The sequence below is a fragment of the Anser brachyrhynchus genome (assembly GCF_964034855.1).
Source record: "Anser brachyrhynchus genome assembly, chromosome: 1".
Taxonomy (NCBI): domain Eukaryota; kingdom Metazoa; phylum Chordata; class Aves; order Anseriformes; family Anatidae; genus Anser; species Anser brachyrhynchus.
Genome location: NC_137694.1, coordinates 13,179,793 through 13,195,795, shown reverse-complemented (window position 1 = coordinate 13,195,795; position 16,003 = coordinate 13,179,793). Strand labels below are relative to the sequence as shown.

Below are 16,003 nucleotides of genomic sequence, written 5' to 3'. Positions count from 1 at the left end.
GTACCCTCCTGCTCTGTTTGGGCTTTGTGTATATCTCTTGTATAAAAACACAGTTGTAGAGCTCTCTGATCCTGTTAATTCACTTTAAAAGGAATGCTTACAGAAGCCAGAAGAGCTTTAAAAATCATATGAAACACCAGGGTAACCTCTGCAGTTGTGTGTTCTCTAATTTTGACGTTGTAAACCTTTTGTTCTCTATTTAAAGTGTCGTAATGATATCAAAATAGCATTTGTGAAATTTTGGTACATTTTCCTAGCTTATTACTATCATCCTTCAAGCTTGCCAGTTATGTTCTTGAATAGAATGCATTGAATACGAGCCAAAAATTTTTAAGTCTTACCTTCTGGGCTTATTGCAGTGGTCTTCTGCTCAAAAGTCGAGAAGAAGAGGTATGCATTTTATATGAAAAAATAAATATGCAAGAGATGTTGTGTAGAAATGGAGATATTGAGATGCAAGCTATGGATGAAAAGATCAGTTTTCTGAAGATGAAGGTAGCTGAGAAGAAGAGACAGATTAAATTTTGGTTTAAAGCACTACCAACGAAGAAAGCCCTGGATGCAGATTTGGTGGTACTTCAGATACAGGTTGGTGGGAAAGAAACCTTTACCTTTCTGTTTGTTCATTTGATTGTTTGTTTGAGTTATTCTGTATTTTAAAACAAAGCACTGATTCATGTTTTTAACATCACATTTGTGAGTTTCTAGCTTATGACTCTGACACTTTGCCTTGCACATACCAAACACTGCCTGGCTATGGAATCTCAGCTGGTCCTCCCCATAGCCGTAAATGTCAACATGACTAAGCTGGAGAATAGTACTCATGGGGAAAAAATGGGAATGGAGATAAAATTTGTTAAAACTGTATTGATGGGGGTAGGTGGAAGGACGGGGCTATACTTAGGTCTTCAAATTCCTGAAATAATAACTCAATTCACACTTGACTGTGAGCCTACTCTGGAAACTCTGCTGCCCACAATGATGCCATGTACATTTTCTTCTACACAAAAACAGTGTAAGTTTTAGTTCTAGTTACAACATGACATTAAACAATTAACAAACTGCAGTGTTCGTCATTGTTCTGGACATTCTTTCCTTGCTTTCTGAAATGGCTCATTTACTTTTGACCTTATCTCCAGTTGGTAATTTTTTCCATACATACTCAGTTAGTGCCTGCACAAAATTGTAAATTATGGTGTACCATTGCCATCTGTAATTGCTTGATGGGAGCTGTGACTCACTGTTAAATAGTGCTTGCACTATTCTGTTACTTTTGGTCTTTTAAAGAAATTATATGCTCTGCTAAAAGAATAAAACTTTCTACCTTACACAAATCATACCCCAAAGAGCTGTACTGTGCAATTACAGATTTCAATGATGAATAGAGAGAGTACGAAAACAACATGATAGACTAAAGAAAATAAGCGATGTTTAAAGGTAAGACTTAGAATGAGACTGAGAGTCACAGAGACAAATGCAATAATGACGGGCAGATAGTTTCTGAGAACTGAGAGTCAGTAGTGAAGCTTTGATTTTTGTGTTCTGCATTCCTGAAACGTTCTCCTTTGTGATGATGGTTTACATGAAATCACAGTTAAAGAGAAGCTGCTGATACAGGCTCTTTAGGTCTTTTTGCAATAAGAGCATAAAATTAAAAAGTAGGAAAATAGTGTTGTGAGGCATGGAATAGTCTCAATAAATGTTCCCAAGTCAAAGATTTGTCAGTGAACAATAATCACAATTGTGATTAATCAAACAATCAGTTCTCAGCTTTTTTAATGTAACTAAATACCGTGGTTACTGAAGCTGTATTACATGGTTCAAAGTGGCCATGAACACAGCCATCTCCTTGCGCTCAGCCCTTCTAGCATTAGTACTGTTCCTCCTGCTGGCAGTAGCCATTATGTCTAGTGAGAAACAGTTTCAAACCATTTGGCTTTATCTCCATGATTCAAATAAAAGCCATAAGCCCAAAGCTGAATTCTGGTGTTGGCTGCAAAATTCAGCTCACCAATTTCTGTCCTGATTACAGCTTTGGCCCCAGGTTGAAATCCAACTCACTATCTGCTCTGTTACAATGTGCCAAGTATTTTACAATAATGCTCATTTGCACAAAACTTTGACTTGGTGGGGTCAATACAGACCTAAATCACTCATCTTGTCTGTGAATCCAACCTCTGATGCCAAGCTGAAACCTGAAGAGTTGTTACCAGCTGCTCCAACTTTAAGTTCATGTTAGGAGCCCACTGGACAAATTATCCAAATAAATGGATATGGTCTGTTTATTACTGGAAAGAGTTAGGTGTTCTTGCCTACAGAGGAGATCCTGATAACCTTATGTGGCAAGGAAAATGTTCCTCTTGGAGGTCGTTGTCCTGGAGGCACCTACCTCTCCCCTTTGATTACATAGGAAACTTTGAATGATGTAGGAAGAGTACCTCAAAAGGCATCTACTTCTGAAATACAGTTGGACTGTCTGAATTAAGCAGGACAAATTCTGTACCTGCTCTTCTTAAATTTTCTTTCCCCCCTTTCCTACCCTTCCTGTCTTCTTAAATCTTGAGTATTTTCTAAACTTTGTAATCTTATTCTTTTCTGTACTGTTTTTCTCTTCTCTTGCATTTCCCAATCTTCCCATTTCCCCAGAACTTCTTTCTTTTTACTCAATCCAGTGGTAAATTAAACTTTCTGGTATTGCTTGCTGAATGATCTTCCAACAACAGATATCATTTCATATATGGTAATATTTCAAATATAGAGGGACCTGAAATGAAAACAAGCTTCAGCATTACAAGTTAAAAAATATTTCAGTATTTGCTCTTTGCTTGCATTTGATGGAAATCTTTTGATTTTTTTTTCAGAGACGTTGTTTGAATTTAAGTATCACTTATTCTAACCAAATGCATTAATCATCACTAAATTAGCTATTCTGAGATGGGTTGCCTATTGCTGTTGGAGGTGTACCTCTGACCAGAAGGATGAACGAACACATTGTATTCAACAGGCTACAGCAACCGCCCCCCTGTCTGGGTGGATGTGGTCCCCACTGGGGAGTGGAAAAGCACAGGTGGGGGCTGTGTGACGTGTCTAGAACAAAAATTTCATCTGGGTCTCCCATATTGCACATGAGCTGCTTAATCATCAAGCTCGTGGATGTTCCACTCTTACACTTCCACACCAAAGGCTGCACATTTCCACAAAAGAAAGCAATGCTGATGAATAGATTTTATCCAATAAAATACCAGAGCTGCTCTAAGCCAGTGCTAATAATGTGGACCAGGTATTTTTGTTACTATCAATGTAAAGTAGAAAAAATAGAAATATTTCAAAGTACTTTATCTGAGACAGACTGCCTGGCGAGGTTCTAAGGCGGTTTTCTGTGGGCCTAAAACTGAATAACTTTTTAATTTTGATTGCACATGAATTTTCCTGCTGACTGAAATGACTCGTGAAAACCAGTCTGCCTTCATGCATCAATGAGAAATACTTGGCACTAATCATTAATTAGTCCAACGAACAGACCCGCTGAGCTGGCAAGGTGCTCTAGGTGGCACCTCCATGCCTCAGAGCTAAGCTAATGTACTGACAATCTCATAAAGGCATTTGGCCAAAAAATTTATCCAGGTTTTAATACTGCCCCATGAAAATCTACAGACCACATCATCAGCGGCAGGAAACCAGGGCTTGTAGAGAGCTGAAAGGTTTGTCGGGGCAGTCCTGCTTCTGCGTGCGTTTTTCTGCTGTTCCTGAGAGGGCTGAGCTGGTCTTTCAAACCTCTGCTGATCGAAACGCCAGTTCCCCAGGCAAGCTGTCCCAGTGCATCCTTAACAGAGGAAAGATTTTCTTAACCTTTAGCCTGATCCTTTCTTGCTGCAATGTATGCCTACTGATTTTTTTTTTCTTCCATCCACCAGGGACATGACAAACAGATCATTCTTTTCCTCCCTGCAGCAGCATTTCATGTTTCTGGAATAAAGTTAATCACGCTCCTCTCCCATCCTTTTGTTAGGCTACACAACCCTACTTCTTTCCATCAGCCCTTACAGCTAATGTTGCTTAGATCCTTCTTTTCTGTCTTCTTTTTCTATGTTATTATTTTTTTCCTTGACACGCAGTGCCTAATAGCAGTGGCTGAGAGTGAGAGGATTCATTCAGGCATCTGGCTGCTTGTAATTCTGCTTATGTACCCAGGTATGACAGTAGCCTTTCTTGCAGCAGCACATCTTGATTCACGTTCACCCTGCAAGTATACCAGGCCGTTTTTAAAGGTATCTAATCAGTTGGCCTTTATTCTGTATTCCTACAGATAATTTTTCCTGCCTATATGCAGCGCCTTGCATGTGTTGTTTGATATAATTTCATTTGTTCAAACCTTTTTTCAGATCATTTGGGATTTGAATCAGCTCCTCCAAAATATTTGCAGTCTCTCTCAGCTTACCCTCATTCTACTGATGTAGTACTTGCCTTATATCTTCGTCAAGACCCTGTTTTCTTAGCTTGTTTATGAGAATACCATATGAAACAATACTGAAGCTGTGTAAAAACTAAGCTGCATGATACCTACCGTTTCTCATCCACATACCCGTTAAATTTTCATAGTAGGTAATTGCACTGGTTCGGCATGACTGTGCTGGCCAACGTCCACACCCTTTTTTATTTTTTAGCTATTTACAAAGGAAGCCGAATGACTTGTTCCAGATTTATTCTTCAGAAAGTGAAGTTATCAATGTTATCTATAATTCTGTACCTCCATTTCCCCCCATTTTTAAAAACAGGTGATATTTGCCCTATTCTAGTCCTCTAGGCACCTCGCCTGCCTTCTCTGAGCTTTCCAGAAGAAGCACCAGCCCCTCCACTTTCCCAGAGCAGTCCTTTACCTGGTATGTGTTCCCTCTCGCCTCTTTATTCTTCAGCAATTCTTCCTGTTTCGACTGTTTCCAATCAAGCACAGCGAGCCTCTCTTGTAGAGCCTTTTCCTATGCCCTGTATCAAATTTGCTCCAAGAAAGAAAGGTGGGCTTTTGGGGGCGATTAAGACTTAGAATCTCTCAGAGCTTAGCTGAAGTTCTGCCCAAGGAAAATGCCACAACTTAGGAGAAAATAAAGACTGTCACGTTTCAAGTATAAAGAGACACATAAGATCATGGTTCATACCAGTTGTGCTTTGCTTCCCATACATTTGGGTTAGCCTGCATTTAATCAACCCCAATTCATATTGCATACAAAAGTAAGTATTTAACAGGAAACCTCTTACAGATTTTTGTTTTCCTGGCTTTGGCAGCGTTTGTTCTGCATTAGTCTCTCCTCTCCAAAGTAACCATTCAGTCCCAGAAAATCTGACCTGGTGAGCTGTCCCTGCTCTCGTTACGGGTACGCTGCCTCCGACAAGGTGTTTGCAGCTGAGTTAGAGTTGAGCTATTTGTCCCTATAGATACAAAATACCTGGCAGCATTGCTGCATCCTGTTGTTTGTGTTCGTCCTGTTCTCCCGTTCTTCCGCTTGCAATTCTCTGTGTTGTTGGGCTTGGGTTTTAGTTGCTTATTAAAGAATAAGCAAGAACAAATCTTGCAGTACCCCTGAAACTAGCTGCAGAGTGAATGGCATACGTTTTAAACCAAATCACAATTTGACAAGGAAATTGTAGCTATTTAAGGTTTTTACTGTCGGCTCTTAGAGTAAAAGAAGGATCTGCACAATGCTGCTTTGCCAGAAGCGTTTAGAGCGAGCGCCCTGCGGCTGTTCCCTCACCACACGGGACTACCCGTCAGCCTTCCTTTCGCGGTTAAACACGAATTGTTCACTTCAGTGAACCAGCCCCATCCCTGTAGCAACAGCTAAACATTTACTCCGTATTTCTGGTGACCCTTCATAGATTCAAGAGCCAGTGACCACTGTTTCCTTGGCAGTGTCATCCCCTGCAGCTGGAGGTTAGCATTTATAGCAAGTCGCGGGCTCGTGTCCCGGTGGTGCCGATAGATCAAGGCGGTGTGACAATGTGCTGACGGACGGCCAGGTGCGTATCAACGCGCACAAAAACCATGGTCAGTCCTAAAAGTCCAGACGCTTTCAGAGAGGAATGTGGATTTCCATCTGTGTATTCTGGGAAGTGGCTTTCTCTGGAAGCTTCTCATGTCGGAAGGGTCAGGGAACACCTGCGCTTCGGGTCGCAGCAGCTCCCAGCGCTCAGTGTCACCGCCGAGTCACGTCAGGGTACGCGTCCAGGCACTCGAGCAGAGAAAACGTGGAAGCCTCCAGGCACGAGACCTTCAGCACTCGGCAGCAGGGCGGCGGGATGCCCAGGCTGCCAGCCCAGCGGGTGCTGCCACTTGTCCCGGTGGCACCTGCGGGGCTGAGCTGAGTGCGGGGCAGCAGCCAGAGGTGGCGGGGACCGGGCTGGGAGAAGGAAGCGGGCACCAGTGAGAGTCAGAGTCACAGAACGGTTTGGACTGGAAGGGACCTTAAAGACCACCCAGTCCCAACCCCCTGCCATGGGCAGGGACACCTCCCACCAGACCAGGTTGCCCAAGGCCCCATCCAGCCTGGCCTTGAGGGCCCACAGCCTTCCCCGGGGCTTCCCTCCCTCCCCTGGGTGGAGCAAAACTGCCTGCACCCCCCAGGCAGCCAAGCTGCCCTCCCATGGGCAGCAGGCACAGAGGGCGGCCCTCAGCACAGGCTGGTGTGGCCCGAAGGACGTGGTTTGGGATAAACCACCTGCGGCTTTCATCCAGGCCACCCAGCAGGAGCTGAAGAAGGTATCAGCTCCCCCCAGGGCCGCCTTTGTCTAACTTTACAAAGATGTTCAGAAGGTAAATCCCCATTCGTTAGGGCAATAGGACAGGAGAATGCTGTACCTCCACCGTCCACCTCTGGTTTCATAGGGAAACGTTTTCAGTCTCTGACCAGCATCATTTTGCATCCCAAATGCTCCCCCCAAGGCCAGAGCCTTGCTTCCAAGACCAGGTGCAGTCAGTGAGCATGGCTGAGAGCTGTGCGCCCCACGTGCTTCGTTTGCAAACCACACAGCAAACCACAGTAAAACAAACACACCAGGACCTGCTGCCTCTCGTCGCAGAGTAATAACGGGGCTTTTTGCCTCCATCTGCACAGATAACTGCTGTGGGTTTTCGTTTGCTAGTATTCCCAGTGCAAGGACAGGATTAAACAGCTGGAGGCAATCTTTGCTGACCCTGCGAATGAGAGCAGAAAGCGAGACTTGGGAGGGACGGACCCATCGCCACCCGAACTGCTAAAGAAGATCGAACAGGTATCATCTCTTCTTACTTCACAATTGCTCGCACTTTGATTGACGTTTAGAAAAAGCAAATGTTTTTTATTTCTAAAATAAACAGTCTGTAAGAGGAATTAATATATTTATGACTGGTTAGCAGGAACTGCAGCCCCGTGCCTGCCTCCCAGGAACAATGGATGTGGGGCATTTTGACTTCCTCCAGCAGAGGCCAGCAGGCTCTGTGCAGCACACCTGGCTTAGCGTCACCCTCCCCTAGCTGGTTAATTCACATCATCGGCACTTCAGCACAGCCCCTCGGGATGCACTTAAGGGAGGGCACAGAAAAGGGGGCAGAGGACAGTAAACGCGAAATGGCAAACCGATGAACGAAGCCGTCCAACCTCGGCAATCGGCTCTGAGCTGCCCCACCGCAGCACACGCGCTGTGACACGGAGGCAGTCCCGCTGTCCTCTTACAATCTGCACATACAACTCAGGATAAAACAAACACCCTTGTCGGGTAATTTAGCACAAACACACCTTGTTATCCCCTGAATTGCCTGAACATTTTGCTTTACTTCCACACACTGTTTGGCAGAGGAGGAAGCTCTGCGTAGCCAAGGACGCTGGAACACAGCCTCTTGCTCCAACCCCACGCATCACAAAGTTGGGCTTCTTGAACTTGTGAGATAGATTTAAATGCTCTCTTTCAATTTACTCAGTTTTTAAAGCCCTTTTAGTTGCACGTGATTTTCGTTTTAGACTTTGGAGCTCACATTTTATTATTTTTTTTAGCAGCAGGGGTGAAAAATTGTTTCAAGCAAGAGCTGAAGCTTTTCTCTATATGACATAACTCAAGGAACCAGAAGTTAAAAAATCACTAGAAAAAAATAATCATTGTTGTCAGGAAAATCATGGCAAGGCAGTAATATTGCCAGTGTAAGCCCCAGTCCACCAAAAGGGCCCAGGCAGATATGGGAGATCCGGAAGACTGAGAAGAACAAAATTTTTTTCCTGGTATTTGGTAGAACAGGTGAAAATTTTGGGAAAATGACTGGCGAAAAACAGGGCTGTTCGCTGGTATTAGTTCAGGAGCTGTCAACTCCCTCCAACCAACCCCCAAGAACACCTCCTGCTGCACCTTCCCCTGCCACTTACCCGTGTCGTGTGTATTCCCTCTCGCTGCAGCTAGAGGTGGAGCTGGTACAGAAAGAGGAGAGGCTGCTGGAGACGGATTTTCTCTATGACCACGTTTCCCGGCTAACAGCCAGAATCCGCGGCACGGCAGCAAACGGGCAGCAGGACACGCTGCTGTTAGCGACAAGGGTAAGAAGGGGATGGCATGCTGTGCTTGCTGGCCTACATGAAACAAAATATCTGGGCAAGAGGTAAGATGACTTGCTTGCAAATTACAAAACTAGTGGCTGGAATTATTGATAGGCAAATCCTACGTTAGTCGTAAAAAATGAGACATTTGGTAATAACAGTAATGTGGGCCTAGCAACAGCATTGGGGAATGTTTCTTTTAGAAAGAAAGTTGCATCATAAATAGATGTTGCACCAAAATATATTAGTTATTTCTCAGGTTGAATGCTTGCAAACTTGGAAGAATCCTCCTCTTCAATGTTTACTTAACTGTCTTTCCATAACAAACACATTGGCAGTGAACAAAAAAAAGGGAAAAGCCAGGTAAGTCCCACATTGCCTCCAACGCAAAAAAGATAAATGTGGTAACTGGATCACAGTTTTTGTTACCTAAATAAGGAGAACCACAGAGGAAAGAACTACGATTTTCAGTGTAGTTACTTTTACATAGTTATAGCTATTTCCTTTTAGTTGCCTGTAGCGTTATTTGGGAAGAGGAAAAATCCTCTCACTCCACCTCCTTAACAAAAAATAGAGCAGAGCTCAATGAAAAAGTGATGTAATTAACGTAAGACAAGGTCGACTTTTTTTTTTTCTTAGTTATTAGGTTTGGCACTGGGAGAGGCTTAAACCAAAACCCATCTTTAGAGCAAATCTTTCATTTTCTACAGAAAGGGAAATAACATGGCTGATATTTGTCTTTGTGAAATTATGGCCACTGGCTAATAAATTACTGCAAAAATGGCAGTGTGACAAAAGTTCAGTTGCTCTGGCCCTCCCAATACTCTACCAGTCACTTTAAGAAGAATATTCTGAGGTTGTTTTTTTTTTGTGTTCTTTTTATTTTGTTTTGTGCTTTTTTTTTTTTTTTTTTAATTTAAACTCACCTCCAGTCCGAATCAAGGATTCCCATCTCGTTCCTTTTCTGTCCATCGCTCTGCTAAGGATAACTTAACAACCCATAGCACAGCTGTGTCCACATTATCACTGAATTATCCTGTAGCGATCAGACTTCTTACACCTCTTAATAAAAAGTTAATTGTGCACAAGCTCAATCAGAATCTAGGTTTTCTATCTGCCTTTGAGGTAAATGGAAGTTCTGGCATTCAGCTGAAACGGGCAGATTACAATTACAAACACACTTCCTCGTAACTTATACTGGAGTAGATGGGACTTTTTATGGCGGAGGTTTCTATGGCTCAGAGTGTACACAGGAAACAAACACATACTGTTTCACTAAGTTATTTTTAAGTATAGAACTGGGGTTTTTTGGAAACAGAGTCAAGTTTGACTTGTTTTCACGTACCTTATACTTACTGAAGTGTCACATCCAGTAAGTGTCTAAGGGGAAGACCTAAAATATAATTGTCACTTATTCCAGATCAGTGAATTACAGAAGAAGATTAAAGACAGAACCCAGAAGATGATGGCTCTTGTTGCAGAGTTATCCATGAAGCAAGCACTTGCCATTAAACTCCAGCAGGAAATGAGAGACAAAGAACAATTTTTGATGACTGTTTCAGCAAGGATAGATCAAGGCCTTCCTCCTCCTAAAGAGACAGAAATTGAATGGTTGAAGATTTTACGCAACGAGAAGGTGTATAAAGAAGCAGCTGAAGCCAGAGCTAGAGTAAGTTTTTGCTCTGTTACAGTCAGCTGGCTGCAGTTGAGATCTCTTTAGTTTAGACTGCCACCAAGCCCTGAGCAGAAAGCTCTCAGAGACGAAAAAGTCATAGACAACTGAGATGTGTATAACTGAGGAACCTCCTGCAGGTAGGAAGTGAGCTTTGCTATATGGATCCCTCATTCGATCACTCCAAGGAAATCTGAAAGGAGCACACAGCTGGGAGAGGAATACACAGTGCGTACATTTAAAGAACCCAAAGTCACGCAGAACTGCTGCAGTAAAACTGGTTTAGAATAAGAAACCTCTGCCATTAACACTTCTCCTCCTGCTATGACTCAGTTTCCTTTCAGTGCTGTGGACAAAAGCTTGCTGCAGTGACAGTTTTCAAGAACAGCTTTTGTCAGCATAAATACAGCCTAGGTTTTGAAGCATCAGAACTCTCTTGTTCCTGAGATATTTCTACATATTCTACATATTTCTACATCTGCATTTTTGCATATTTTGCATATTTGCAATTTCTGCATATTTCTATTTTTTTATGTTAATTTAACCTGTCTTCTCAATAACAAAAGCATGACACGTTCAAACTATACATTATTTAATAAAAGGACAAGCTCCCATCTACATGGTCAATATATCGTGATTCTTTTCAATGAACAACTAACAGTCACCTGTGTTTCCTAAAGATTAGACTAACAGTATTTCTTTGTTGGGCATTCTGTATTTGAGCTCAGAAGAGTACTGATGGCATTTTTAAAACATGTAGGCACCATGTGAACAAGATGTGTTTCTTTTCCAGCGGGCCGAAGAAGAGGAACAAGCTGCAGTGCCTGGCTGTGTCCACACAACAGCTGAGCAGCGCCCAACTGCCTACATCCCAAACGATGAAAACAGCCTCCCATTGCCACGGCCCTACGGTGCTCTGGCTCCTTTCAAGCCAAGCGAACCTGGCTCGAACATGAGACACTTCAGAAAACCAATTGTAAAGCCAATTGAAATCTGAGAAGACAGCAGCTGGAGCAGGAGAGGCCATTACCAGTGGCTGAATCTCACAAATCAACAGCATTTACACTACACTGAAGTAACATCCATTAGTGTTTAGCCAAACTCCACACTGCAAACAAAGTAGTACTTAGTGGCAGAGGCATGGCTAAACATTCAGTGATACGAGTTCCTTCCTTATGGCTAGGAGGAGCCTGCTATGCCAAATGCAGTGCAGTCTTTTAAATGTTAAGAAGAATAACCAATCATCACAATTCACCTGGGGAAAAAAGTGTAATTTTATTGCATCTGATTATTTTATTATAGCACATTTCATTAAAAAAAAGGCTAGAAAATCTTCTCTAGTTATTACTATCGCATGAACAAAGTCCCCACATCTTATACAAACACACCATCAGAGCTTTCTGCAGTCTGGGATTGCTAAAAAAAGAATAATTATATTGAGAAAAATATTCCTTCCCTCCATGGAGTTACTGAGAAAGCCGTAACATTTCCTCCAGTAATGGCAATGACAAGGGAATGACCACGAAAACCTGCTGAGACAGAAGTGTGTACTGAACCCTTCTGAGAACTGGATCTTTTTATACAACTGGTAAGGAATAGTAAAGAGGAAACTACCCAAAGTATCAGAGGATGTTAGTGAAAGCCTCCAAAAGCTTGTTGAATTATCAATGAGTTTCACTAGTTCAATAGTTTGAAGCTTTGATCCAGTTGTTTTTCAATCCAACGCAGACTGCAGAAATCCCACATGTGGGAACTGAAGGTTTTCTCTGCGTACCAAACCACTATTACTACTTGAAATTAATGTCACAGTTCAAAACTAAAACAAAACAACAAAAAAGACAACCCAAACCTGGTTCAGTTATGTATAAAAAAAATTGAAAGAGGAGAAAACCTCCATCAGTTCTTTTTGAAGCTGAGGTTTGAACTGTAACACTAGAAGTTGGAAGGAAAGAATTACATAAAACTCTGTCCAAGCTGTTGTGAAGGCAAGTTTCCGAAGAATTTTTTTCTTGCCCTGTATTGCATTCAATATATTATACACATCTTAAAAAAAACAACAAACCCCGTCACACACATTTTAAGGAGATTACATTTTGTGCTAATTATAAAAACAAATATTTTAGAATCCAACTCCAGAGGCAGAAGCCCTACCTGACCACCACAAGGAATGAATACATTACTATGGATGCATTATATACAAAGACTCATTTCTCCTTTGTTATCCTTACCTATTTTACAAAAATCACACCGGGAAACGCTCTTATTAATCTGAATGAGAAAGAGCGGTCAACTTCTTGTCACTGTACAACTGGACTACCTTTTTCAGCATTGTCTTTCTTATCTGTCAACTAACTATTTTAACATCAATTTACACAGCACGCTCTGATACCCACTAGTTCCACCTATTTGACCACTTCAGACCCAAAACCACAGACCTACTGGAAACCTGGGTTTGTGTCAGGTGCATTTCTCTAGGATTTATCTAGAAGTCAGTACTTTCAGCCTTAATACATTGGACCAAACGCTGCTTGGAGTAGCTTCTGTCAGTAACGGTGGCTACCCGAACCTGCCAAACGCAGATTATTTGGCAAACAACATGACATTTAAATTAAAAAGAAAGAGCAAACAATGGGTTGCACACTTCTGTGTGAAAAGCTTCTGAGTCCCGCAGTTAACGTGCTGTTGAAGAAAGCTGTTTCAGGAATATTTGAGGCCCAGAAGCATCATAGTGTGTTTCAGCGCTGCTTCCTCCACAAACCTTACATTAACATGATCTTGTTTTTCATACGGATGCACACCTAGAAGAACACCATAAGAAAGTTAGTATTTGTAGAACTGTGTTCTTGTACCCAAAGTCCCGCAGTCTATTAAATATCTTGGCCTACAATAACAAAAGATTAGTAATAGGTGGAACTGTGGTTTTGTTTACACTAAACAGCTCTCAGTGCAGCTGTCTGGATGCTGACCCATGGCAGAAACTTTCCTGTTAGTGGGATACAAGTACATAACATCCCATACAGAGGAAAGCTGGACCTTCACTGGAGGCTGCTAGGGATTTCCATACGAATTCTACACTGGAGATCCAAAACAAGATTTAGGTACAGTGGCAATGTTCGTAGTCCAATGTAGGACATAAAATAGATCGGGGCACATCCTCATATGCATCTACATGGTTTAACTCCTTTTTCCTTCCTAAATGGGATGGTATCCATACATGGGCAATTCTATTTTAGCACTCAGGTCCTTATCATGACTTGAATTTTTTCAGTGGTAAAGGCATGGCCAATAACGCTACACGGCGTAATGCTTCCCTTATGCATCTTGCTTTTTCAGTGGAATTCAAAGTCTTTGGATGCTTAGGTTTCCTTGTACGAAGCAAGTGCCCTAACCAATCTGAATCTTATTTCACCAAAAGGAACGGCTTTGAGATGCCTGTTACTTCAGAGCACCTGAGTGACCTGAATGCCTTTCCTGAGGTGGACGATCTGACTGAGGCTGCCCCTGCTTACTGGCTGAAAAGCAGTGCTTTAGCCACCACGCTGCGTACATAATGCATGAGCCTTTCTCCCCATTTGGGCACAGAGTGGGCACAGAGTAACACTTCCTACCACTCTCTGCGCCAGTTTGCCAACTGGATTCAACACGTGGAGGATATGGATGAAAAGATGCGCAGTGATCAAGTGCTCTGACAATTCCCATCGGCAGAAAGAAACCCAAACCTGCATGTCCAGACAGCACTGGAGTTTTACAACCCGGCTATATCTGTATCTCAAGATATAGCTGAGTGTGAGCAAAGAGTAACACTTACTGGTCTTCCAAGGTACAGAATTAAAGTTACCTTGATTCTCTATCTCTGCCAGCATGTTAGTCAGGTAGTTAAGTGGCAAAAACTCTACAGGGACCGGGAGTCTCTCGGAGATAGGCCTGCTACACTGTAAGTAAGGGAGAACATTTCAGATTAGTTCACACAGTTGCACAGTACCAAGTTTCAGCGTTACCTTCAGTGTGATATGGTTGACAGCAAGGTCAGGAATCTCAACGCTGTCAGAGCAAAAAGATAAAGAAAAAAGGGATTATGTGCTCTTACCTGCCTATTCCCTAGCCTCTCAAGCAGAAGTTTCACATATTTCCGTGCAATGAAATTTGCATTTATTGGATGATTCCACAACTGACGGACCTTTTGACCGAGAGCCTAGTAAGCAAAAACCAAAAATTGAAAACAAAGAACATTACTGTGGAAACTTAGGGGGGGGGGGGGGGGGGGAAGGGAGAAAAAAAAATAATCAAGAAATCCAGGCTGTACAGACTACTTTGCTTTTAAACACTGATGACAGAAGGTAAGATGTCATCGTTTTTATCCACGGAGCCACCCTTTCATAGCCAGTCGCTAAGAGCTTACAATACGCTCCTGGAACATGGGAAACAATCAAATCCTTGCTATTCAGTGCCCACTGAGCTACTCAGTAAGTTTCAGTCAATCATTCTGTCCCATTAACTCTGCCCCACTTTGCACGTGTACTTAAGCATTAACTGAGGCTTAAAATGACCATTTATCCTTTACCCTGACTCTGGTTTAGACTCATTCTTCTCCCAAAGAATAGCAAAGACGCCCCGTTTATTAATGCTCTGGTCAGACCAGGGCTTCTCTCAGGCTCAGTGGAAGGAAGCTTACAAAAGCAGAATGCCAACAAGGAGATACTAGGAACAGATTTTACATCCCATTATTTAGGACACTGCCCTGGGAAACAGTAAAATTGATTCACATTCCCCAAGGCAAAAGACATTCTAATTGAAGTCTCTCAAAGCTTCTGATCCTAACCAATAAGCAAGCAAATATGAACGCTGTGAAATTGGCTCCTCCCGCTGTTCTCCCAGTCTAGATCCATTTCTCTCTCACTTTCAGCTGTAATGAAATACAGACCACTGAAAGAGTTCATTTAGGAAATTCTGCAGGGTTTCAATGTTGCTTGAATACTTGCTTCTGAAGTCATCTAGTGAACGTAACCTGAACTCAAAATAGTCCGAGTCACCCCAAAAGTGTCCTTTTGGGCAAACAAACCATTCTCTGCATTTTTTCCCAAAGCTCTAAATAGACACAATGAGGCACTGAGCCTACTGCGTGTAGCTGGCAGTCCATGTCCCCTACAGCACTCAGCACTGTTCAGTGGTGTTCCCCACCCACCAGGCCTGGGGCTGACAGCTCAGAGGCCCCCACATGACCTCAACTCGCTAACCCGGGCCCAAAACAAGAGAGAGGACAAAGCACGTGTTGTGGAGTCCTCCTTCCCTACCCCTTCTCAAAACTGCTGCCAAATAAAGAAGCCCTTGTTAGGGGAAGACCGAAGCAGCACTTCTGGCCATTTGAACCGTACGTACGAGTCCATAACAGACAAACAATAAGCAGCTTATGTGGAGAAAAGCCTGTTCTACGGAAAGGCACTCCCAGAGGGGGATCCCTGGTTTTTCTCTGCTCACAGATGTTGCGCTTCCTCTGCAGCACTGCGTTGTGCGCTAACAGCAGAAGGGGAAAAGAGGGAGGCCATCTCCTCTTCTGGTGTAACTTTCGAAGAAGCACCGACAGCAAGTTCCAGCATGTGCCCAAACAAGTCACATGCTGCATGGGTGAGGCTGAGGGATTTCACAGGGGGGGAAATCTTGTAATTACATCATCGCGGGGTTGTGGTGGGATCAGATTTTACAGCTTTTACTGTACCAAATTTTAAACGTATTTGATAAAATGAATAAACCAAATACAGATGAAGAGGTCATGAGTGAGAAA

At 42.8% G+C, this 16,003-nt stretch overlaps 2 protein-coding genes and 1 long non-coding RNA gene across 8 annotated transcripts in view; 1 reads left to right on the top strand and 2 right to left on the bottom strand.

The window, feature by feature from the left end:
• The window catches only part of LOC308187101, a 38,787-nt gene extending 30,268 nt beyond the window's left edge, over nucleotides 1-8,519 (bottom strand). The window contains exons 1-2 of the long non-coding RNA XR_013944463.1: nucleotides 8,385-8,519; nucleotides 3,657-7,186 (exon numbers count right to left, since the gene is read on the bottom strand). This is a non-coding gene — a long non-coding RNA (uncharacterized lncRNA). The remainder of the gene's footprint in view (nucleotides 1-3,656; nucleotides 7,187-8,384) is intronic.
• The window catches only part of CCDC146 (coiled-coil domain containing 146), a 76,760-nt gene extending 64,986 nt beyond the window's left edge, over nucleotides 1-11,774 (top strand). For 5 of the 6 annotated variants that reach the window (XM_080575317.1, XM_080575316.1, XM_080575318.1 and 2 more), the window contains 5 exons: nucleotides 360-588; nucleotides 7,135-7,263; nucleotides 8,415-8,552; nucleotides 9,973-10,221; nucleotides 11,018-11,774. In XM_080575317.1, coding sequence (XP_080431443.1) covers nucleotides 360-588; nucleotides 7,135-7,263; nucleotides 8,415-8,552; nucleotides 9,973-10,221; nucleotides 11,018-11,221 — 949 coding nt within the window. In that variant the 3' untranslated portion in view covers nucleotides 11,222-11,774. Of the gene's footprint in view, nucleotides 1-359; nucleotides 589-7,134; nucleotides 7,264-8,414; nucleotides 8,615-9,972; nucleotides 10,222-11,017 lie in introns of those variants that run through there. The other variant, XM_080575321.1, reaches the window with a different exon arrangement.
• GSAP (gamma-secretase activating protein) overlaps nucleotides 11,481-16,003 on the bottom strand; it is a 48,233-nt gene continuing 43,710 nt past the window's right edge. The window contains exons 29-31 of the mRNA XM_080575324.1: nucleotides 14,312-14,416; nucleotides 14,063-14,156; nucleotides 11,481-13,022 (exon numbers count right to left, since the gene is read on the bottom strand). Coding sequence (XP_080431450.1) covers nucleotides 12,922-13,022; nucleotides 14,063-14,156; nucleotides 14,312-14,416 — 300 coding nt within the window. The 3' untranslated portion in view covers nucleotides 11,481-12,921. The remainder of the gene's footprint in view (nucleotides 13,023-14,062; nucleotides 14,157-14,311; nucleotides 14,417-16,003) is intronic.